The sequence below is a fragment of the Pyrgilauda ruficollis genome, unplaced genomic scaffold (genome assembly GCF_017590135.1).
Source record: "Pyrgilauda ruficollis isolate IOZ18807 unplaced genomic scaffold, ASM1759013v1 scaffold59, whole genome shotgun sequence".
Taxonomy (NCBI): domain Eukaryota; kingdom Metazoa; phylum Chordata; class Aves; order Passeriformes; family Passeridae; genus Pyrgilauda; species Pyrgilauda ruficollis.
In genome coordinates, this window is record NW_024527599.1 from 443788 (window position 1) to 468937 (window position 25150).

Consider the following 25150-nt stretch of genomic DNA (forward strand, 5'->3'; position numbering starts at 1 on the left):
ATCTATTTGTTTTTATTGACTGTATAATTGAATTTCCATAATAGTCTTCATTTAGCAAACTTTTTTCTTTTAAAATAACTCCACTTGCCTCTGTCTTGTGGCACAATTTCTAACAAATATATCAGAAATATATGTTAAAATATTAATAGTACCAGTAATACAGAAATATTGCCACAATATCACTGGATGCCTTAAACACATGCACTTGTAAATACTGTCTGTGTCACAGGGGTGCAGTGTGGCTGTGGCAGCTCCTTCCCAAGCATCCACAAGCACTGGCAAAGCATCTATTCCCAAAATACCTGATGAGAAGACACCTTCATCACACCTGCTCAAAGCCCAAAGGATTTCACTCTTTTTGTAGGCACATCATTTATCAGAAGAATTAACAGATCTTGTATTTAAGTGCTTAATTCTCAACTAAAGAGTAAAGCCAGAAAAAATGAGTTCATTATTTGTCATGGATACAGAGTACGTTTGCTTTTACTATGTAGAGTAATACATTTATAGTAAGAATTTATTCTTCAAGGTTCACGGGTCAAGATTAATCAGTTGTGACCTTGGCACACAGCTCTTCTCTTCATGAAGCAAAAGCTGAGTAAGGGAATCTGAAACAAGGATCTATACGTTTATATAGAGCTGACTCTGACTGAATGGTTGAAATGTAATTGAACAGCAAAAATAACATTCCTTTGCAGAGGGAGAATTAAAGACCTTTGGAAAAAGAGAAGTAAAATACAAGTAATTTTTCAGTGAAGTGACATTATGAATTAATCTCTAACATGGCTGAGGTTGATTGTTATAGTTCCTTCCCTAGTATAATCCTTTCTCCAGAGCAGTTCTCCATGCTTAAAATATTCAGAGAGAAAGATACAAACATCAACAGTTTAAATGCCAGGTGCTCTATTGACAGAGTGTTTGCTGTTTGCTGCCAAACAAAATTCATGTTTGTTTCTGCTTGGCATCTTTACTCACAGGAACTTTAAATTTCTTATCTACTTCATCCATTCTGTAGCAGCAAACCAGACTATAAGTGTGTGATAGTCACCCTGGCAGTTCCATCCACAAGCAATGGAGCAGATTCCCTGTACCCAAACTCTGCTGGGACCCTGGGAGAGCAGATCTCACACAGATCTCAGTGTGAGCATGACAAGGAACAGCTTTGGTTTATATGCTGACAGGGACTTTCCAGTGATTTCTTTATCTAAATATACTCATTTTTCACGTTTTTTCTTTTTTTACACCCATCAGAGCATCCTAGACCTATGCCCCACTTCACCAATGTGGTTTCCCTTGATAAGGGGAATTCCTCACTCACTGGTTTTGGCTGATTTAAGATTATTTTGTGTTCCTTGTCAGGTTTAGCACATGAGACAGTCTTGACTTTGGTGTTTGTATGATTTTTATTTGTTCTTCTGAAAGCAAAAGGCTTTTGTATTTCCATGCATAATGCTGGCCTGAAAGCCCATGTGCTGCTCAGGATCTGGCTGCGCTGCTCTGTTCACACTGTGTACTCAGCTCTCTTCACAATCCTTTCAAATTGTCCACTCTACAGTTTAGCAGATCTTCACCTATTTCCACAGATGCAGAATCAATTCCTAAAAGGAATATTTTTGCTTAGTGATGTAGTTTTCTCTGGCCTGCTCTAGTCTACACATTATTCACTAAGTTTACACATGTTTACATAGAAAATGCACGACTGCCACCATCAAGAGGAATTATTTTGAGCCACAACTTTCCTCTTATTTCCTTCTGGTTTTATGAGCTTCCCTGCCAAGACTAATCAATATGTAAACCTCTGCATGTTTGTAGCTGGTCTCATCTTTGTATATTAAAAGTTGTATTTCATAGCTTCCAGGTCTCACAATTTCATCACAGCTTCCACAATACTCACCTTTTCGTTCACTCCTGCAGGCATGGGTTTTGTTACTTTAAATATTCTATTCATTTTTGCAGTTGTTGACAGAAACTTGCCAATCTGACCCTGCAGGCTTGAAGATTATTAGGGACATTGCAAAGCACAGAGGCTTAAAATGAGGCACTACTTTAAAGCTTGGCTCGAGAGAGTCCTCGTCCTGATGCATGGCTGTGGAATTGCAGAACTCCATCTAGGCTCCTGTTCATCCTCTCTAATATTTTGGATTGATGTTCCAGCCAGAGGAAGGACTTGGGAGGCAGCCTGTTGGTGTTGTGGCTCTGGGGCAGCCCAGGAGCAGCAACCTGTGGCAGGAACCTGGGGCAGCACCGGCTCGGCCAGGGCCAGGCACGGGCACGAGGAGCAGAAACGCGCTCACGCCCGCTTCAGCCGCCACTGCCTGTGCCCAGACAGGGCTCCCCAGCACGGGCTCTGTCCTGACACTGGTCACTGTGTCCTGACCTAGCACTCCTACTGCCTTTTCATAGATCCACTGAATCATTTATGTTTGTATCAAGGTTTATAATCTTGTTTTTGAAAAAGGAGTGCTGACCTTTGGCTGATGTCATTTGCCAGACTTCCTCCGAGGGATGCCACCAAGAATTACAGGGATAATGAGGTGGAACAATTTATTAATCTGTCATCCCTGAGCAAATGGGCTACATTTGTTTTGGAGCCTTAATGTAGTGGTCATGAGTTAACCAGCTTGTAAAATCCCTTAGGCATTTCTTTCCAGGTAGGAATAAACTGAGATCTCACTGACTTACCATATAGTAGAGAAAATAATGGTGAAATCTATAATTAGCATCAAAACTTCTTGGATTTTCAGTGGGTCAGGAATTCACTGATGGCTTCACTGCTGCAATTCTTTGCACCCAGAGAGCTCTGGAGATGTTTTAGCAGAATTCCCACCAGCACCACAGCCTGCAAGAGCTCAATGGACAGATTTGCTCAGGAAATACTCAGTGACTGATCTGCGTTCTCCTCCCTCCGTGAGGGCAGAGCTGAGAGCCCTGCCTGGTCCCTGGTCCCCGGCCCTTCCGTGTTTCTCCCGAGAGCAGCTCCCCTGCTGCTGTCCGTTCAGCAGGACTGTTCTTCCCTGCTCTGCACCTGAGGAGGTTCCGGGGCAGCAGCTCTTTGCCAGGCCAGCCCGTGGCACAGCCAGGCTGTGGTGATGTCCTGTTCCTGGAGCTTGTGGGGTTTGGCCACATATAGCATGGGCAATTCTCCAAGTTTTGGGAAAGATGAAGCTGCAGTTCCTCAGGTAACCCCTCCTAGACACCTGAGCACAGGTGGATTTCGTAGACATCAGCTTTATCATGGCTGGGGTAGGCAAAGGATTTTAGTCCATGAAACAAATAATTGGATACTCAAGTTAAAATTTGATTCATCACATTGTTTTCCTCTCTTGTTCTAATTTGAATCATATCAAAAGTGACTGATGTAACAGACTTTCATGTTCAGCCTGTAGGTACAAAGTGTCTGATAACATTGTTCAGGGCAAGCAGATTGATCAAGTCCTGCAGGCAAGGGCTGGAATATCAGACTCCAGAATCCTTGGGTGCATTTAAACATCCAATTCAAATAAATGCAGCTTACAGGAAGGGCAAAGAGAAAGGCCTAAGTTGGGATATTGCTGACACCACTGCTGTAATACGATTAAAATATGGCTTTTGATTAGTAAACAGATGGATTTTGATCTGCATCATGAGCCTGAATGAATTTGTTGCCAGTTCTTGAGCGATTTGTGTTCTTGGAATCAAACTACCAAACAGTAACAGATGTGAGTACACTGAGCTGTCAAGAGCTTAATGAAGTAAAACCGAGATCACTACCCAGTTTCAGAGAAGGGTTAAGGGGATCCCTTTTTGGAAGCTAATTATTTAGGACAGCACACCTGTCATTAGATAGCAGAAGATACCAAAAATTAACCATTATCTCGCATGAGTTCTCACTCTGCCACATGTGGTTGAAATGATAGACAGAGTTGTAGCTCAAAATTAATTGAGCTTTCAAATTGGGAGAAAGTGGGAGAAAAAATTATCAAGGGTTATTAAAACCAGTTGAAATCACTAGCACAGCACATCTTCCAGTAGTATAAACCATTTCCTTTCAATTCTTAATATTGTAAAGACAATCTGGTACACAGAACACAGACAGTTAAATCCAGCAGACGTGCAGCAGACGAGACATCTGCTTTCAGCGTGGTGAGGGAATAGAGAGCAGAGGAAGAGCCAGGTTTGGGATGCTCAGGGCTCTGACCATGGGCAGGTCTCAGTCTGGGGAGCCTGGAGGAGTGACAAACCTGCCTGCTGGGACCTGGCAGAGGCTGCCCTTGGCGAGGGCCCAGCATGGTTCAGCCCAGGGCAGCTCGGGGTGCCCCATGGGCAGAGGTGGCTCTGTGCACAGCCCTTGGTCACACCAGCTGGGTGCAGCTGGAGCTCTGCTCGTGCTTCCATCCCATCCTGCCGCCGGCCGTGCTGGCAGGACCCAGCTCACTGCCCCATGGAGGCAGCAGCTGCTGCTCCCACTGACATGCAGATGTGCGAGCAGAGTCACAGACAGAGCTGTGAAGATGCCGTCTACCACTTTTTGTCCCAAGTGGAATGGGATGTAAAAGCTCACCCTTGGGTGCAGAAAGCCCAGAGCCCCCCTGAATCCTGCAGCTCCCAGCTGCTGGCAGCAGCCTCCCCTCCCCTCCTGTCCCTCCATTCCGTGTGGGAGCACCAGCCAGCCTGGCCGGGGGGAAAATCACCAAGTGCTTCCCAAGGAGCAGTGTTTCCATCCTTGTGCAGGCTGGTGACCAAGGCAGTATGTCTAGGGATGGGAGGGCTCTGAGGGCAGTGGTGGGTCTTTGCAGGTTGCTATATACAAGTAGTTTTACTCATGCAACTCGTGCTATTAAAATCCCTCACGTGGTAATGGCAAGCACAGGGGCTCGAAAACCCAGGCATGGAAAGGAGACGTGATGGCTGGCACTGGAAGTGCAGAAAGGAGGGAGAAGTCTTTGTTACTCTCCATTTTTGTGGTAGAGGATGTACAGAGCTGACCCTGAGGCTCCTCTGCAGAAAAGCAAATTTATAATTCTTAGGAGATTGCTGCATTTTTACAGGAGATTTGGGTGAATATATAACTGCCTCCATAGGAGCCTTTCATCATTTAGCATCCTACTGATGCCTGCTTTTCCTCTCCACAGGAATCCTGCCCTGGAATGATTGTAAATTACCAGGCAGAAATCTTTGATCACTCACCAATTAACTCCCTTCCTTTCAACATGTAAAGCTCTGTACAAGGGAGCTCCAGTAACTTCAGTGTGGAGAGAAACATTTAAATTCAACATACTGAGAACTTGGTTACCTGCTTCTTATTCCTGAACATAAAATTTCTGCTGTGGTTCTTTTAGACTCTTCCTTTCAAGTGGGCACAAATCCAGTGTATGAATACTGATGCTTTCTACATCTGCTCTTACAAAAACTGAAATCTTCTAGTCAAACATATATCTTTGAACTTCATAGGTTATTTCAGTGAGAAATAATCATTGTTGTAAGCAGAGAGATCGAGATAGAGAGAGGATACCCACTTGTTACCTTAAATTTCTTTTTTCTTGGGCCATAGTGGGAAGCAGTGAAATAATCAAGGTCTGCCTCAGCTTTGGGAGCAGGCACAGCCCTGGCTTTAGCTCGGGGTGGCAGTCCTGGCTCTGCTCAGCTGGAGCCAGTGCTCTCAGGGATCACCTCCCTCCTGCCTTTTAATCCACAAAGAGAAGGATGTGCTTTCCTTCTAAATGAAGGATTTTTCAGTTGCAATTCTGCATGATTTACATACCTTTAAAGATTTTTTGGTACTTTCCAAAGGGCAAACTTCGTTTCTGAGGCTGAGTGTCAGCATGCTCCAGCCAACACACGGGGACTGAAGGCAGCTGTGAGCTGGGGCAGCAGCTCACCCAGTGATCCTGTTTGCAGAGTTAGGTTTGCTGTTTGCCAGCTTTTCACCTTCTAGAAATTATTGTCGAGTTTTAGCACAGTCCCAAGTTCTCATTCTCATGTAAGTTTAGGACTTTGATTTTTTTAACTCTACACTATCTCACTCGTTCCTTCCCAGCGGGAAGTGCCCCACATACTGAATCCAGCAGTGGCAGCCACAGAATTAGACTCTCACTTCCCCTGTGGAAACATCGCAAAGTTTCTCTTGAATTTTGTTCTATTTTCATTAAACTCATGAAGGGATTTTTAGCTGTAAAATAAGTTTTACTGACTCTTGCTCTCCCAAAGCAGGTATCTAAAATAAACCCAGTGATTATTAGCTAGCTGTGTTACAGTAACTATTAAAAAACAGGGGGGACATTAGTGTCACCACTGAAACAGGCAGATCTTGTCATGGAAAACAAGCTTTCAAGGTAGAAAATACCAAACAGCCTCAAACAAGTGGTGTCAGAGTAAACAGAGAAGGGTGTGGCCTTGAGCCAGAGCAGACCCAGGAGTAAGGCCAGGTGTCACTCTGGGAGCAGTTCCTCATGTCCTCTGGAGCTCTGCAGAAGCCCTGGCAGCACTGAGGGGCTGCCTAGGTAGGACAGGCTGCTGGGCATGGGGGCTGCTGGAGTCCAGCAGCTTGGGAGAAGTGTGGCTGGACCCTCTCCAGCCATTTTTAAAGAGTAAAACAGTTCCATTCGTTCTTCGTTTTTCTTTCACTCAATATTTTACAGCAAAAAGAAACCTTTTCCTGCTAAGATGTCTTAAAGTAAATGTATTGTAGGAATTTGGGTGTTATGGGTATGTCTTCATTCACAGTCAGTAGATAATTGCATTAAACTCTCTTTACCTGGAGAGACCTGAAATTATATTAAACCTAACAGTCACATCACTGCCCAAACAGCATAGATCACTTACAAACTGAGATGCTCCCTTCTGCCCTCAAAGCAAAGCCCTTTCAGAAGAGAGGTGTTACCACCCACCACCTGTCTCTCCAGCTGTCAAGATCCGGAGCCCATTCATTAACCACAAGCAGCTCTTTTAAATTATTAAATTATTAAACCTGATTATACATTTCTGGAGACCACTGAGCTGAGCTGACAAATACCCTCTCCATGATGGTGTCTGGGTTTGGGCTCTGCTCTGGAGGAAAAGGCTTTCTCCGTCATTTTGGTCACATTCCTTTAACGGCCCCGATGGAACCAGCGCTTGGCACAGGGCGTGGGGCTGTCTGTTCTCTCATGGCTGGGTTATCCTGGGCTCCAGGAACCTGGTGGAGGATTCTATCCAGTGGGCAAAGCTGAGTACTGGCTTTACACTAACCCGTGCCCAAACGCAGTTTCAAAGGTCTATTTTGTGTAGGGGTTTTTTTTCCTTAGAAGTGTGTCACAAAAAATTGCAGTAAAAATAGGATGAAAGTGGTCTTTCTTCCTCTTGTTAGATTGCGTTTATTTACAGTCCAGTTCCTGTATAACAGCCCGCTGAATATCCAGGAGGCCACTGGGCAATCTACAAAAAAATGTAATCCAAAATCAAAGAAGCAAGGGAAGAAGGAAAGCAACTTGCCCTGTGGTGCAATTAAAAGTGAAGCCCAAGAATAGCATGTGATCAGGGAACACAATAAAGCAAAGGCTGGTTCAGTAGAGATTGCACATGTGACATAACCACTGCTCTTCTGGAATCCCAGAGGGTTCTGCACACATGGATGACCTGCACGCCTTTGCACCCCACTGCGGGCTCACCCTTTTACAGATGAGAAGCAGGAGTATATTTAAATCAAAGGTGGCTGGAATAATCCAGCACAAACACTCCGTTTCAAAGGCACTGTTCCTCCAGCCCTCCCTGCCAGGCTCCCAGCAGAAGGCTGGGGAAGGTGCTGCTGCTTGGGCAGGCTTGGGCTGCGGTGCCCGGGCTCTTCCCACTGCTGCTCTGGTCAGTGGGCTCCCGTGTGGGGTCTGCCAGCCACAGCCTGGGCTGGCTCGGCGGCTCTGTGCCCCTGGCCCTGTCCTGTCCCTGTGTGGGCCCACGTGTGTGCACTCCCGAGGTGGTGGGGAAAGGGTCTGGTGCAGCTGGGGGCACAAAGCTGCAAGCTGCCGATGGAGCCCTGGCCGCAGCGGGCAGGAGCAGCCCGAGCAGGAGCCAGCTAAGCAGAAATATTGGCCTACATTTGTTTCTCCGCCTGGTGGAAGGCATGCGAGTTTCTATGGCAACTTGTGTTTGCTGTTCGTCAGGCCTACTGACTCACTTCTGAGGGAGCCGTGAAGAAAAAAATTGTTTTCTTTCTGTGCCAAGTCAAGTGGCTCCTTTCCTGCAGCCCAAAGCTCTTGTCTGAGGGCTGCTGGTCAGGGCTTGTGGCTGGTGTGACTTCGCAGCATCAATTTAGGGCCGTAAGAAAAGACAGTCGAATGTGACAACATCCTCGTCCCCTTGAGAATACACTGGCAATGAGTTAAGTTTATCTTCATTACAAGAGGATGACAGCCCAGCTGGAGCCCCGGGACAGTCAGGCTGGTGCTGCACAGGAACAGAGCCACGCAGGAGGGCAGCGTGCTGGCTCCCAGCACGTGCCTGTGCCATGGGTAGCCCAGAGCACACACCCTCAGTGAGCTTGTGAGTGCTGATGGGATAAAATTACCAGAGAGGCCCAAAAGAGATACTGCTGAGGTTAGTTCTTGTAGGGGGAATCAGAGCCGGCGAGAGCACGGCTCAGTGGGAGGAGTGTGCGGAGCGTGGAGCCAGGCAGAGCAGAACATGTTGGTTCCTGAGCACCTCGTCACCCCAGCTTTTCTAACTGAGAAACTTTCCTGCATAACCAAGCTCGATTTTCCAGCAGAGCCCAGGGATGCTGGGTAACCATTTTTCCTTGAAATGGAGGGGAGCTTTGCATCCACTTCTCTCAGGCTCCACTGAAATTCCCAGCTATTATACCCTGGAGAGCACTGCGAACACCCGCACGACCAGCAATTCTTCTGATGCTTTTTCTTTTGCCTAATCACAAACATATGGTACACTTTAGGGGAGATTATCCTGACGTTGTTAGCTTTAAAATGCAGTTTTCTTCCAGCTTTCCAAGGTCACAGCAGCTATCCAGTTAAAAGCTAGAGCAGAAATAAAACGTTAACGCAGCATGACCTTGGTCAATCAGTTAATCTTTCTCTACCCTATTTACTCCAGCAAAATAAAAATCCATCCTCACACGCTGCAGAGTGCTTTGAGATCCTGGGGTGAAAGGTACATCATAAGCTAGAGTATTAATTATTGAAGGCCTCATAGAGTGCATGGTGCTGGAGGGAATGTAAATGAATTTACTGTTGGTGTCTGTTTGTTTGTGCACAGCTGCCACGTACATCGGTCGTGGAGGTGCAGCCCCTGGGCCTCTGAACGACTGCAAGGTGTGTGAGGGCTCCAGCTGCATGTACTGCTACTCCAGGGAGCAAGAACAGTGTAAAAGATAACACTTTGTCACCGTTTGACACAGAGCTCCTTGTTCATTGCCCTGCGAGGGGAGCTCGGGATGCAGGCAGCTCTCTGCTGTCACCTGCAGAATGGCATGTGGTACCTGTGCATAACATGCAGGGGCACAGCCTCCCTCTTGTTCCCTGTTGCTACTGCAGCCTTGAGGTTTTGTGGGAAAGCCTGTTCTAAAATTGCTCATAAATGGGTTTTCTGGCTGTTACATTAAGCTGGATTACACAGCATACCACATTGATTTTTAGATTTGAGAGTGCTGAATAATTTATGTGCACATTGCCTCCCAAACCAGACTGTGGCTGTGACAGCCCTGGCCCTTCCCAGAGCAGACACTGACAACTGTGGTAGGATACAGCCAAACTATCAATTCTCTTACATTTTAGTATCTGCTCTTAAAAAGGCAGGTCATTTCTATCATCATTTTGTTACTGAGGCTTTATTTTAAAGTGTCCAGGAGTGTTATCCCACTGCAAGCACAAAGCATGATTTTTAGAGCTACTGTTCCTTAAAACGTGCTTTTGCTATCATTCCATTTTAACATGGCCATATATAACGATATCCAATTGTTTGATACAAGCATGAGTACACAGAAACAGCAAAAGGAAGATTGTCTTTTTATGAACCATGAAGCTGTTTATCATATATCTAAATAAAACCCTTTTTCAGACCTCTTATCAAATTGAATTGGCTTGTGCCATTCAAGCACTTCTATTTTTCACATGTATATTGTAGAATACATTTAAAAATAAAAGTGGATGTTGGCACAGAATTAAGCTGGTGTTTGCACTGTCCTTGTGCAGAGACTGTCTCTGAAGAGCTTAATACACTCCTGTGTGGGTTTAAGCCGTGTTCAAACATTGATAAGTTTGTAATTTTTCTAACTTCACTTTATTTTTAATATTCTGCATCTTTACTGACTGCAGCAAATAGAGCAGAACGTGTCCATTTTTCCCTTGCACTGGGTCAGCTTTGGTCAAGTCATCAAAGGCAAGAAACATCTATTAAGTGTTCTTTTGCTGAGTCCTCAATTTAAATGAACTCGCAGGGAGCAGCAAATATTTTTCCTCCTGTTTTCTGTAGCCCAGTCCCTGCGTCCCTCGGAGGTCACGCTCGGAGGTCGCAGCCTCCCTGGAGAGCAGCTGGCGGCTGCCGAGCGCTGCCCCGGCCCGAGTGCCGCTATCCCGGCCCGAGTGCCGCTATCCCGGCCCGAGTGCCGCTATCCCGGCCCGAGTGCCGCTATCCCGGCCCGAGTGCCGCTGCCCCGGCCCGGCCACGGCCTCCCCGGCACCGCCAGCTCCCAGCCAGCAGAAGGCTGAGCCCCGGGGAGGGGCGGGATCGCTGCGGGATCATTGCAGGATCTCTGCGGGATCACTGCGGGATCTCTGCCGGGGCTGGTACGGGATCTCTGCGGGATCTCTGCGGGATCGCTGTGGGATCTCTGCGGGATCGCTGCGGGATCACTGCCGGGATCTCTGCGGGATTTCTGCCGGGATCGCTGCGGGATCATTGCAGGATCATTGCAGGATCTCTGCGGGATCTCTGCCAGGGCTGGTGCGGGATCTCTGCGGGATCGCTGTGGGATCTCTGCGGGATCTCTGCGGGATCTTTGCGGGATCTCTGCCGGGATCGCTGCGGGATCATTGCAGGATCATTGCAGGATCTCTGGGGGATCTCTGCCAGGGCTGGTACGGGATCTCTGCGGGATCATTGCGGGATCTCTGCGGGATCATTGCAGGATCGCTGCGGGATCGCTGCGGGATGCGGCTGCGCGGGGCTCCCTCTGCCGGCGGCTGCCGGGAGTGCCAGGCGGCCCCGGGCTCGGTGCCGGAGCCGGAGAGCGGCAGCCCCGGAGAGCGGCTCGGGAACCGGGGCGCAGCGCTGCCCCGGGGCTCTCAGCGCTGCCCCGGGGCTCTCAGCACTGTCCCGGGGCTCTCAGCGCTGCCCCGGGGCTCTCAGCGGTGCCCCGTGGCGGCACCGGGGCTCTCATCGGCTGCACCGGGGCTCTCAGCGCTGCCCCGGGGCTGCACCGGGGCTCGCAGCGCGCCCAGCGCTGTCGCGGCGGTTCATTCACGCAGAAGAACGCGGTCAGGTCAAAATCGCTCGGTAGCTGTCGTCTCCAGAGCGCATCACCTGGCAGGGCTTTAAATGCAGTCAAAAGTGACTCCAAGGGACGCAGAGCCCGTTCCAGTCCTCAGGGGAGAAGAGTTGCTTCTCTGTGTATTCTGTAGGTTAAATTCCATCATTTCAAGCAGGTATTTTAGCCACAGACCATATTTGCAGCAGAGTGTGTGTGTGTGTGTGTGTGACTCCGTCAGCCATCGCTCCAGACCTGGGACACCTCAGCACGCAGCCTGTGGACTTTGGATGGGCCTTTCCCTCCCCCTGCTCCTCAGCAGCTCAGCAGCAGGTTCTGCATTCAGAGTTTCCCCACACAAGGTCAGGTTCTTACCTGCTGAGAGAGGCACATCTGGCACTGCCCCGGCTCAAACTGGGCCTGCTCAGATTGCACAGGTGAAGACCACAGGATGCACCAGACCAGGAAAAGCCAGCCCCAGGTGTGAGCTCCAGGAGCCCAGTGAGGGTTTGCGGCTTCCCCTGAGCTCACCTGAAGCAGTATGTGCTGTTATAGTAGAAATATTATCAATTACATGTTATTGGCATAACATAAACTGTCCTTATGTCATGCTGAAGCTCGTGGGCCAGTGCAGGGATTACTGGGTAAAACCAGGAGGAACCTGGGGAGTGTCTGAGGCCCCGTGAATCCGGCGTCAGCCCTGCCCCAGGGTGCATGTCAGGTGCTGCTGTGGGAGGAATGGGTGAGTTTCAAGCCATATCAGCAGATCTGTGTGAGACCTGTTCATCACACATGTCCTGTTTAACCACTCTCCATGATAAAATATTTACAATAAGAATTTATTCATAATTAAAGCCCTAAATAAAAGGATTATAGAGAAAGTCAGAATGGTTCAGTAAGAAACAGCACTAATTATTTTCACCCTTGTGGGTTTTTCTGTGTTTGGCGCTTGAATTTCAAAATTAAAATATTGAGATAAACTCCTGCTTTCATGTGAGCACAGTTGGGGGTGATTTCTTATTTGGTGTGAAGTCTGAAAAGGGAGAATTAACACTCATTTAATCATTTATGTTCAGTCATAATTTAGGCCCTGAGCAACAAAGTATTTAAGCGGGAGAGAAAACTTCAGGCAGTCACATATTCCAGCGACTCCAGACAGATTATTCAGATGCCTGAACTGAAAAGTTGCTTATTCAGAGTGAGGGAAGAGCAGAATTCCCATGTGCTGGAAGCTGAGTGGTGGAGCCCAGCTGCAGCAGATGGATGCTGAGAGTTTTCAGCCCAGGGTGCAAACACAGAGCTCAGTCCCTGCACAGCCACCAGCTCTCAGGGCTTGTGTGACCTCAGAAAAGTCAGGAAATTAGTGAGAGTAATTTCTGAGCTTGGGAAAAGTCACAGAGATGAATACTGCCAGAAAGCTAAACTCCCTGCCGGTCACGGATGGCGTGAGCACAGAGAAGCTGTTTGCTGCACAGCCAGAAAGGAAACAAGCAGAGGAGCAGGAAGGAGATTGTCAGATCTGCAGCACTGTTGCAGTTATTCTTCCAGGTCTGCCCAGCTGAAGCAGTTTTAACATCCATCACATCCCTGGTATAGGATATCTGCAGGGTATGAGGTGAGCCTTGTGCCATTTAAGGCAGCATCATCCTCAAATGGAAATTTGTCATCTCCTTTCAAATCTCGTCAGTTTTGTGGGGGGAGAAGGGTGGATATAAGGAAAGATGATGAGCCTCATAAACACTGCTGCTTCTTCCTGCACTGTCTATAGATGAATATCATCATCATTTTATCTAAGTAAATCCAAGCCCATTCAAACTCCATATAATGCCATCAATAACTCTCGAAACAAAGAAAAGTATTTACAACAGCCCAGCTTCATGATTAAGGTATTATCCAAATTCACCACCCAGAATGCTTCAGAGTGATTTCCTTCAGGCTCAGCTACAGCCACAACATAGTAGAGATCAATATCTGTGCCATCTGAGTATCATCCAATGCGATCTAAAGGACTGACTAAACAGGAAATAATACACAGATAAGATAAAATGCCCTGGGCATTCCCTCAAAACAGGTAAAAAGGCTCGCCTTGGAAACTATATATGCTTATAAGGAGACCAAAGGTCTGAATTCTCGTAAGTTACATCTAATATTTAGAGAAGATCAAAAAAACATCAGTCAAAGGATTCGACTGAAAGTTTTAAAACCACAGATGGAAACTGGAGAGAGCCCTGTTCCCCTAGTGCAGAGCTGGATGTGGCAGCTCCAGCAGTGCCACCTGCTCAGGAGCCACAGGAGCCTTCTCTTCCTGGGAAGAGATTCCTGCCACAGGTCATTGTCAGGAGCAGCCCAGGTGAGGAGGAGCAGCTCAGCCCCGAGAGGAGTCCCTGAGGCTGGGCAGAGTGGCAGGAAGGACAGCTCTGACTTCACACCCAGCCTCTGTGCCTCCTGGTGCCTGAGCCCCTCGGGTCTGTGTCTGGCAGGGCTGTGGGGGCAGCGCCTGCTCTTCCCAAGTGGAGCATAATGGAGTAGAATTGGACCTCTTGGTGCTTCTAACACACGTGCAAAGTTTTAAACACTGTCCCTAAAGTGTTCACAAAGTCAGCCCAGATAATGTAAGTGCTCTGGTTTACCCCTGTCCTCAGTAAGAGTGTCAAATGATTCAGTGAAAACCCTTCCATAAAGCCTTCCAGAGCTAGATGAATATATACAGTTGATGGATTCTAGATGTGTACACAAGCTGCTCTGTCAGCCAGGTCCAAAAACTTGCAATAAGTAAATTTAATCAGGAAACATCACTCAGATATGAATGTTTAATGACGCTGATTTCTACTGTGAGCTGCCAAAGCTAGGAGCCAGCTTAGCAGTCAAGAGCCCACAGAGCTCAAGGTTTCAAAACAAACAGCTCTCCTTGGAGATTAGTGTTGCAAAAGATGTGAGCAGGCAGAAGAAGGAATGTTTTGCCTCCTGCTAAAGCATTAACCCAGCACAGGACAAAACTATTGTATGGCACCTGAAAACGTTTCCTTCAAGAGCTGTGTTCACTCAAGCATCCTCAGTCAGTCAGAGCACTGCCTCTTGTGCGCTCCATAACCTCCTCTAACGACTCATTTTTGTTGTCTTGTTTGGGATTTTTGTCTTGCCCACTGAAGGCCTTGCAGGGCGCAGGGCTGGGGTCTTGGGCTGGGCTGCAGCGCTGCAGGCAGGGCTGGGTAGGAGGTGCAGTTTGTACAGCAGGGCTGATGGCAGAGCAGCAACTCCTTCTTCAAACCCAGTCCGTCTAGAAGGGCACTGTAAACCCTACAAATCCTACTGAAATTCCTACAAATGGCCGGTAGGATTACAGAGAGCTGGCTGGAGACCACTGCACTTTGCACGTGCATACACAGATTGGTCTGCAGCACTGCAGCCCACACCAGCAGCTCGGGCTGCAAAGTGCTTGGACTGCTGTGTGCTCCCCCCTGACAGAAGTCCAAGTCACCTTGTTGTCAGGATGTCCAGCTTCTGAGGTGCCAGATGAGCAGTCTAACCCTGTCACTGCAGCCCTGCAGCAGGCACAGCACAGCCAGCCCTGGCTGTGGGTGTCCCAGCTCCTGCTGCTCTCCAGCTGCGTTTGCCAGCGGCTGGGCTGTGCCCGGCTCCTCTGCTGGGATCAGACAACCCGGTTATTGAATCTGACAAACACAGCCACACACAGCACATGCAAAATACACCTGAATACGTCCAGGCTACAAAGGGAAGAGCCCGGGAGGTGTCAGCTGGAGGCAGCCCTGTGTTCCCGAGCTCCCTGGGGCCACGAGCACCGTGTGACTTCCAGCGGTGCTGCCACAGGCTGAGCTCAGCACACAGCTCCGGGGAGCTGCGCTGGCCGACTGGAGGCATTCCCGGTGTGAAACTCCTCCATTCATTGCGGGAGCTGGGAGGAGCCGGCGAGGCCGTTTGCGAGATGATTGGAAAGCAGCTGACAAGTTCGATGAGAAATGAGCTTGTCCCTCCATGAGCTACACCTGCCCAAAGCTACCCCAGGTGAGTTCTTCTGGCCAGGCTTCACCTACATCTGTATTTTATCTGCCTCTTCTGCTCATGTGTGATGACACCACCCTCACTGCTGTTTGAGGAATTCTGATAACGCAGGGATGAGTTCACGGCAAAGCCCGGGAGGAAATGACTGCTTGCATCTGCAGAGGAGGATCCGCCGAGCGTGCAGTGCATGAGGCCGGCAGCACACGCTGAGCAAGGATGGGGCATCGCCCTGACCGCCCAGCTCGGGCAAACACGAGCACCTCGAGTCAGCCCCAGGCTCCACAAACCCGAACAGCCCATCCCACAAGGATCTGGGCTTGCCCCCTTCAGTGGCCATTCCTCAGGGCAGTTTGCGGTTTGTAAATTCCTTAATGTTTGTAGGTAGAATGAAAATTCTCATATGAAAATCTGTGGGTTTTGGGTTTTTTTTTTAATCCCATTCCTTCAGTGAGAAGCACTGGTTTTTCTAACCAGTTTATTTTCCCTTTACTTCAGTATCGCTTCCCAGCCAAAAACCAGCAGTCAGTCAGAGGTAGACAGAATGTCAATTAGAATGGAAAATTTCCTTGCGGATAATGGAAGTTCAGTTTCGTTTCACAAGCTGCTGACAAAGGGGCCGTGCGCAGGGCAGCGCTGCTCCCGTTAACGGCGGGCAGCCGGTGCGAGGCGTTCCGGGAACCGGGCACCGGAGGCTGACCCCTTCCAGCGGGCTCCCTCTTTGCCTTGCTTTTATCCATAGAAAGGGTTCGGCTTTTCCCTTCCGCGCAGAGCCACGCGTGCCCGCAGCCGGTGACCCGGGACAGCCCGGGAGGCTCTGCAGGGACGGGACACAACCGGGGAGCCCCGCGGGGCGCAGCGGGGCCGGGGCCATCCCGCGGCCGCGCGGTGCCGGCGGGGCGCGGATGGCACAGCGGCCGCGGCCCGTTCCGGGGGGTTTGACGCGGTTCCGCCGCGGGGCCGTGTCCGCGCGTCCCCGCCCCGGGCCGGCCGTCGCGTCCCTGCGCGCCCCGTCCCGTCCGGGCGGCGCCCCGAGCTCCACTCCACGTCTTGGCGCCGCCCGCCGCGTAGTAGCGGGGCCGCGCCAGCGCCCGCCTGTTGTGTTTCTGTTGCCACCCGCCATCTTGTCGCCAGCGCTGCGGCCGGCGGGGCGAGCCCGGGGCGGCGCGGGCGGGGCGGGCCCGCGCTCCGGGCGGCCCCGCGGGGGCGGCGGGCCCGCACGTGCGCGGGGCGCGGCGGGCGCGGCCCCTTTAAGGCGCGCGGCGGCGCGGGGCGCCCATGTGGAGGGCAGCACGCGTGTTGTGCTGCGCGCCCATTGGCCCGCGCGCGCTGACAGCGCGCCGCAGCAGCAGCAGACCGCACGTGGTGAGTGACCGCCCGCCCGCGCCTGGCGGGGCCGCGCCTGACAGCCCCGGCCGGCCGGGGCTACACGGGCACTGGCACGGGCAGGGCTGGGGGGGCAGCGGCGCGGGCTTTGCGCTGCCGGGGGGATCCGGCCCGGGGAAACTCGGGACGGGCGGGGCGGTGTCAGGGCACGGGGGGGGGGGGCTGCCGCCCGCGCGTGGCTGCAGGACGGCGACGCCGGCCCCGCTCCCGCGGCGGCCCCGGCGCGGAGGCTCGGGCGGAGCTGCGGGAGCGGCGCTTTGTGCCGCCGCCCATTGTGTCGGTGATGAGTCACGCAGCAGACGGGGGATGCGGTGATGGGGCCGGGAGCATTCCCGAGCCCCGAGCACACCCCAGCGTTTGGCGATGGCAGGGGCTGCCCGCTCTGCGCTCCCCGCCGGCTGGTGACAGCTCCGGTGCTGCCTCCCAGCCCTTGACGGTCTCCTTGCCACCGCCAGCCCTGCGGTGGTACCGGCTCCGGGCTTACAGGTGGTGGCCGTGCTCAGGGTGCAGCAGTAAAACACCCGGGGCTCGCCCTCTGCGGGCTTCGGGTTTGTCTTTGGCTGCTGGGAGACAGCTCCCACTGCCATCCGCAGCTCCCACTGCCATCCCACTGCCATCCACATCTCCCACTGCCATCCCGCTGTGCGAGCATCTCGTGAGTGGGTCCCACAAGCTGTGCTCTGGGTTACAGAGCAGGGACCTGGCTTGTCGTGCTGGACAGCTTCTGAGGCAGGAATTACTGCTGAGCAGGGTAAGACAGCGAAGAAAAGACACCCTGCAGGTTTCTCAGCTCACAGGGATGGTGGGGATGTGGTGTTACACGAAGCCCACTGCAGGCTGGAGCTGCCACCATGAGCATGCCCCAGGCTCTGGGTGCTGCTGGGGACACAGACACGGGAGGGCTGGACTGGTGGCAGGGCCAGCGGTGTCACTGCAAACGTGGCCACTTCAGGGAAGTCTGAACACCAGGAAGGCTCTGGCACGGGAGGGAGGAGCCGTGCAGTGACCTTTGGGTGGCAGGAAGATGTCAGGGGAGTGCACAAGCAGAGGAACAGCTGGGAAGCACTGGGAAGTAATAAGTGAGAACACTAGGACTGGGTTGGCTTCTTTGCCTTGTGTTCTTCCTCTCCTCTCCCTTGAAGTCTTGTGTTCTGCAAAGTGTTATGGTCTATATTATACCCCCAGTTACACTGTGGAACTCCGGGGGTCCAGTATGGCCTGAAAATCAATCCATTTTGGGAACAGCATTAAAAAATATATGCTGAACTCATCTAAGGGCTGCTGGGTCTGCAGCTACAGCAGTGCCTGCTGCTGTAACCCTCTTGCTGTAAGCATGTGCCTCCCAGGCATGTAGCACTCTTCACATGGGCACAGACTCACAGCCTGGGGTCCTTTCTCTCTCTGTGGTGTGCAAGCTCCAGAGACATTTGACATGAATTAGAGGGTGCTGATTTCTTTGAATTTAGGTTAATCCAGGAATGTTCCATGATCTAAGAAAAACAAATTTCTTTATAATTGCAAGTAACTGATACTTGTTTTCTTAGGGTTTTTCCCAGAGATACTCATCTGTGACTGTCCAGCTTGTGTTTGCTGCTCTCTCGATGCTGCACAGTTCATTCACACCATTCCTTTCCTGAGTGGTGCCAGCGCAGGCGGTGACCCCACAGCAGCACAGTTCTGGGCTTTTCCCTCTCACCTCCCTGCCATTTGGGCACGCTAATTGCCTGGGAGTGCTAATGGTGTGTGGTGGGCAGGAAGGTTTCCTTTGGCCGTGGTGCCAAATTCCTTGTGCCAGCGGTGAGGAGGAGAACCTGCTCTGACCCAGTGTCCGTGGCTGGGCAGTGGCTCAGTGCTGTGCTCTCTGTTGTCTTTCAGCAGATCTCATCCGTGTGGTGTTGGGATGCATCTCCAGAAACCTTGTGGGGCTTTTTGGCCACCGCTGGCTTGTCCCAGCAGGGTGCTGTGTGGCCTCAGCCTTGGCCTCTCTGGCTGCCACAGGCAGCACACCCAGCTGGGTTTCCTTCAGGGGAGGGTAAAGCACCTCCCAACACACAGTGTGAGTTTATCTGTTTCCAGAGGCTTCCAGGAGAGCTGCACTGCAGTTCTGAGGACAACAGTGCCATAGTGCCATAGTGGCAATTAGACTTTGACTTCAGGAAGAGCCTTGCTCTGTGACACAGCAATTTGTCTGAATTTTGGGGGTGGCAAGGATAATTGTCATGGGATTCCAGGGGTAACTGCTTGGTGCAGCCAGTTCAGGTGATGGTGGTGACTCCTTGTTTTGATGGGCAGATACCCTTGATTCTTCTTTCTTTTCAAGTATGGAGATAGGGTTCTAAAGGGTAATCTGCACATTTCCATTCGTTTCCTTGAGAAGAAAGCTGGCTGGAGTGAGCAGCCTGTGGAAGCAGCCCCTGGTGCAGCCCTGGGATGAAGGTGCAGCAGTGGGCCTTGTTCTCGTCACAGGATCGAGGAATGTTACCTGGAGCAAACATGCTTACCTAACAGGCTGGCTGTTATCTGCCAGATCCAGTTTTGCCATGACTCACTGAACTCATTTCACCTGTCTGTGCTCCCTTGCTGGCTGTGTAACACACGAGCTGTACACTCAAGGCAGCCTGCAGAGCACTTGCCAGCAGTGCATGAAGTGGGGTCTCCCAGTTTCTTCTGAGGGCAGATTTGTAGGCTTTTTGGTCTGTTTTAAGGATACGTAGTCTGTTTATGATACTGTTTATTAAGTCAGTTCATGTTTACTGTTCTTTTCCAGCCTGTACATTTAAGGCATGTCATGGTTCACTGTTCCTGCAGTGTGTGCCTCTGTCCCTGGGCCAGAAGCAGGGACAGCAGTGTCCTCATGTGCATGGGAGCAGGTGGGTTGGGTCCTGCCTGTCAGCACGCCACTTCTTGCTCTGAACTGTGACACAGAAGCTGTTCAGCTGACAGAAATACATGCTTTTTATCAGAGTGCATTAGTTTGTCTCCTTGTCTCTTAAAAACGCTGATGCCCTGTGAAAAGCACAGGCTCCTCTTGTGTAGGACAGCTCACCTGCTTGGTTGCCCAGGTGTGGCTCCTTGGATGGTGGAGCAGAGTCAGCATGGGCCATTGGTGCCCATGTGGCCTGTCAGAGCCAGTGCTTTCCTGCACTTTATCCCAAATGCCCTGGAAAGGAACAGCAGGAGTTGTGCATCCCTCCAGCCCGCCAAGGTGCGATGCTGCGGCTGTGACAGTGGCATCCTGGTGACATGATGGTCCTGGAGTTCCTGTGGAAATGAGACTCTCCATCAGCTCTGTACTGAGGGTACAGAAAGGAGCCCTGAGGGCTTTGGGAAGCAGTGCCATATCTTTGGTCTGCCGTGGTACTGGTGGAGAAACAATGGTGCCAAGGGCTGGGCACCAAACTGCGAAGTTTTCACTAAGATGGGAGAGAAAAGTGGGGCTTGTGCTGTTGTCAACCAAAATTCAGAAGGAGTCAGAAAAGTGTCCTGATTTTAGAGGGTTCTCAGTCTTGCAAGCTTGTTCCTGGGCCTGGAAGTGCCCGTGGCTGTGTGCTGCAGCTCTGGTGTCAGCAGCATTTGCTGTGACTCAGAGCTTGCTTGGCTGATGCTGAGCTTTGCTGGGCTCCAGTTCTGCTGACTGTTCTTATCTCCCCCTTCCTGGTTCTCCCCTGCAGAGCCAGGGACCTGCAGAAACAGAATCCAGCCTCCAGGCTCCAGCCTGCCCTTCCTCTTGGCATGACTTGTCCCCCCCAGGGCAGCCTTTGGAGTAGTAAATACCTGGAGACTCTTCTGTACCCAGCACCTTCCTGGTAGCAGCCTGGAGTGACTCCTGCGGGTGACATGCTGCATACCAGAGGGGGAGACACCCAAGGCACTCCTCTCCAGGGCTGTAGCAGTTCAAAGTGTGCAGGATAAGTTCCCAGAAGCATTGCATGATTCAGAAAAACACTTCAGACCATTCAGAAAACAACACCACAGAACTGCCTCGCTGTTCCTGGAGTGAGAGACGTTCTCCACTGAGCACACGCAGAGTGGGATGCTTGGCTCTGCAAAGGCACACGCCCTTGATAAACTCTTGGTGCTGACAGTGTCCCTAGTGACAGGCAACTTGTGATCAGTAATGCCTGCTTTAACCTTGCTTCCCTGTTCTCTCCCTTCCCGATGGGTGTAGCTGGTTGTAGGAGTTCCAGGTTGGCTCCTGCACTGGTGCTGCCCTCACTGCAGGTCTGGGTGTCCTGGCTGTGTGCAGGTCTGGATGTGCAGATGTGGGTGTCCTGGCTGGGTGCAGGTCTGGGAGTGCAGATGTGGGTGTCCTGGCTGGGTGCAGATGTGAGTGCAGATGTGGGTGTCCTGGCTGGGTGCTTGCTCCGCTGTGGCCGTGTCACCTCCAGCAGCCCGGGCAGGTCCTGCTGTGCTCAGCAGACCCCGGCACTGCCACGGCTTGCCATTAAAGGCTGCTGTGGTGCTCCCTGCTCCCAGCCTGGGCGCAGCCGTGGGGCCGTGCCCTGCCGTGGGGCTGTTCCCTGCCCTGGGGCCGAGCCCTGCCCTGGGGCTGAGCCCTGCCGTGGGGCCCGTGGGGCTGTTCCCTGCCGTGGGGCTGAGCCCTGCCCTGGGGCTGTTCCCTGCCGTGGGGCTGTGCCCTGCCCTGGGGCCGAGCCCTGCCGTGAGCCTGGCACGGCGGTGTGCTCAGCCTCGGCCGCGCTCTGTCCCCGGGGCCGGACGTGCTCGGGGAGCACCGTGAGTCAGCAGGTCCTCGGGCTGGGTTTCCTCATGCACCCTGTGCCAGGGCCATTGCACTGGCTCTGGCTGCCAACCAGCAGCAAAGTGGAGCAAAAGATCTGCAGACAAAGGGCTTTTCTTTATTAGTTATTAATGTCATTGAACTGAACCACTCTGAAATTGTTGGTAGCTAAGATTTGTGTTTGGATCGGGGGATTCCTGCTGGGTTTTTTGCCACCCTCTGCTGCTTCGCTTCTTCCTTTAAGGAACTGTTGATAATACTCTGAAATATTTTGAGAAGATACAGAGAAATGCAGCTTTAAGGCTCAGCTGCTGCTTAAGCAACCTCCCTCCTATTTTGGAGTCAGTCAGATCTTTTGCTCACTCACCCTACTTGTGCTGCAGAAGTTGAATGAAAACTTTGGATTTGAGTCTCGGGCAGCCCTGGGAAGAGCTCTGTATAGATGAGAAACCCTTCCTGATGACAGAACTTCATGCGGTGGTGCTGTGAGTGCTGCAGGGTCACAGAGTGGGGCTGCAGCCCCGGGGCTAGAGCCTGGTGCACAGGGTGTTTCTCCAGGTGTGGGTCAGGACAGTGTTTACCTTGGCAGCTGGCTGCTTGACCTGGCTCGTGCTCTCCAAGGGAGGTTGGGCTGTGTTTGGGCTGCTGCTGCAGCTGAACTTCAGGAAATTGTGTCGACTGGATCTGGGTCGCTGTTGCTGTGCGGTCACACGTACCAAAGGGCATTCAGAGTCGGGAGTAAGAGTTTTGTTGGGTTTTTTGCTCTCTGTAGCTTTTGCGCTGTACCTCTCAAAATCAAAAGATGGGTTAGAAAGTATCCCAGTAGTGGCAGGGCCCCTCGGGGATGGCCAGGTCTGGGCAGCTCTGTGCCCTGGCCCTTTTCCCCTTGCTCCACTTGTTGTGTTCAGTACAGATTGTCTTGAAGATCACTGGGGGATTGAACATAACCTGGTAATTCCAGGTGGCAGCATACATGCTCTTCTCTCTAATTTCCTAAATACATGCTCTGACTCCAGTGTTTCAGACAAGCCAAAGCTTCTCCTGGGAGAGGCTCTGTTGGGATGCTTCTTAGAGCTTCCTCTGAATTACCTGATTTTGGTGACTGTATAAGACAGAACACTTGACTGTCCATGTCCTTCCTCTAATCCCTCCCTTGATAAATTAAGGTTTTGTTTTCCAAATATTTGTATATTACTGTGAAGGAGTTGCTGCACCACCTTTCATTGCAGCTCCTCAGAGGTTGTCAGGAGCTGGATCTGCTGAGCCTCACGGATGGTGGGTTTGGAGATATTTGATTAAGGCTGTGCAATGTCTAGATGCCAGGGCCACTGGCGCCACAGGACTTGTATAAATAAATTTTGTTTGTGCCATGTTCACGCAATTAAAGCCAGAGCCCTGGGCTGCGTTTGATGAGGTTTATTTTGCTAGTCGGGCCACACAGATTTCATTTACTTTGTCTGGTGTTCTGAAAACATATAGGAACATACACACATCAAAGCCAAGTTTAAGAGCTTGATTAAAATCCACAGCAGTAAAGAGGTGCCCTGATGTGTTTGTATCGGTGCAGTGTCCGCTGAGCCGGGATTCACTCAGGATAGTATAAAACCCAGGGTGTTTTAACTTCGGGATCCTGCCCCTGCTGGTTGTAGGCTGCTCAGGGAAGGTCGGGAAGCGCCGTTGCTCACTGTGGATGTTTCTCTTTCAGAGGAGAATGAGAAGCATGAGAAGCTGTGCCTGGAGAGGGAGCAGGAGCAGAAGAAGGCGGGCAAGGCCAGCGTGCCACGGGCCAACAGCACCCTGTCCCCAGAGGAGCCCCGGAGCGAGCTGCTGGTGCCCATCTCCCCCCCGGGCCCGGTGCCCCTGCCGCCCGCGCCCCTGGCAGCGCCCATCTCGGTCATCCCCATCCCCGTTGTCACCAGCTCCCCCCAGCAGGCAGCCCAGGCCGCGCTGTCGCCGCCGCTCGTGCAACGCCACCAGCCCCTCGTGAGCGCTGCCAGCGTGCCCAAGGAAGCGCCCTCGGTGGCCCCGGTGATCCAGCGGCCGCAGCTGCCGGATGGCAAGGCGGCCACGCCGCCGTCGGGCAGCCCCAAGCCGCTGCCGCCGTACGCGGCGCCGGTGCTGGCCATCTCGCAGCACCATGTGGTGCCGCAGCCCCTGCAGCCCCTGCAGCACCCGGCCGCGCCCGCGCCGCTCGGCGCCCTGAAGCTGGCGCCGGCCGACGACATGAAACCCATCGAGCTCAAGAAGAGAATTGGAGGGTGAGTGCACGCGTGTGCGTCCGTGTCCAGGAGGGACAAGCAAAGCCGCGTCTCTCTGGGGCGGCTCCTGCTTGTGCAAAGTGTTGTTGGGTCAGAAATGCCAAGAGCTGTGGATGTTGAATGTCTTTGAATTGCTGAGAGCAGGGCTTTTTGGCTTGACGGGTTTTTATTTTCCTCCTTCCCTCCACACTGTAAGATTTTGTATAAGGATTTTTTTTTGCAAGCCAGAACTGTGTTAGGAAGCGAGTCCCAGCCCTGCACGTCTGATCTCAAGTGGTGTCTCGCGTTATGTTTGGCAAAAGATCACTGCTTGTACTGGTCAGGGAAATCAAAGTGCGCTGCTGCTTGTGGGAGCTCTCTTGAAACTGGAATGGGCTCTGGGAGATGTTATTCTGAGGACAGAGATCACCAGTTTCTCAGTGCTGCAAGTGCTGAGGGCCTCTTGCTTGCTCAGAATCTTGCAGCTGGAAGGGGCTGAAGGCTATTTAGTCTGCCCTCACGCTCTGACAGGACTTGTGGCTCTGATGTTGCTCCAGGTTAGTGTTTTCCTGGCTTGTTCTTAAGGGCTTTGGCTGGTGGAGACCCTGCCATCTCTGTAGGTGGTTGTTTCCAGACCACAGTATCCCAGTAGGGAGTCTGGTATTACTGCTTGTGGACTGGGAGAACAAACCCTTCCCAAACAATTCCCTTCTTTGCAGCAGTTTTACCTGTTTCCTTTGGCCCCTCAATTTTCCTGCAGCGTAAGTGACCTGGATCTGTTCAGTGTTCCCTGCTGGCTGTGCCTCTGACTGTTCTCCTGGCTGCCTGCAGCAGGGCCTGTCTCTTGGCAGGGGTGTTGGAGATGGTGTGGGAATGCCGTGGGGACTGGTGGAGATGTGCAGTGGGCAGAAAAAGGGTTCATTGGGACGTACAGATCCCAAAATGCATAGAAACGGTGAAAGTAATGCAGACAGGAGTTTGTGAAGATAAAGGCTTCAGTAAAATGCCAGTGTAATTCCTCTAAGCAGATTGAGATCTTCAGAGCCTGTCTGCTGCTGGAAGGGTCTGTCAGTCTGGGCACTAATGAAGAGAGCCCATCACTGATTGTGTGGGCTCAGGGAGCTGTGGAGGAGGTTTCTGCAGGGCAGGCTGCACACTGGGCTGGGGGCAGTGGGGTGGCTGCAAGTGCACCCACAGGCTGCTGCTGTGCTGCCAGACTGAGCTTTGCCCTGGGAGGTGGGGGCTGTGCTGCCAGTGTGGAGCACAGCATCGCCACTGCCTCCCCCCAGAATTGCTCCATAAGCACAAAAAACATGTCTTTTTCAGCCTGTAAATGTTTCATGG

General features: G+C 51.7%; 1 protein-coding gene and 1 long non-coding RNA gene across 2 annotated transcripts in view; both read left to right on the forward strand.

Annotated features, from left to right (window-relative positions):
• Positions 1 to 10123, forward strand: part of LOC121361852 — a 29186-nt gene extending 19063 nt beyond the window's left edge. The window contains exon 4 of the long non-coding RNA XR_005956402.1: positions 9220 to 10123. This is a non-coding gene — a long non-coding RNA (uncharacterized LOC121361852). The remainder of the gene's footprint in view (positions 1 to 9219) is intronic.
• Positions 10124 to 10387: 264 nt separating this feature from the next.
• The window catches only part of MNT (MAX network transcriptional repressor), a 35345-nt gene continuing 20582 nt past the window's right edge, over positions 10388 to 25150 (forward strand). Inside the window, exons 1-4 of the mRNA XM_041482723.1 lie at positions 10388 to 10748; positions 10901 to 11443; positions 16580 to 16810; positions 23275 to 23827. Of these exons, the coding sequence (XP_041338657.1) occupies positions 10388 to 10748; positions 10901 to 11443; positions 16580 to 16810; positions 23275 to 23827 (1688 nt within the window). The remainder of the gene's footprint in view (positions 10749 to 10900; positions 11444 to 16579; positions 16811 to 23274; positions 23828 to 25150) is intronic.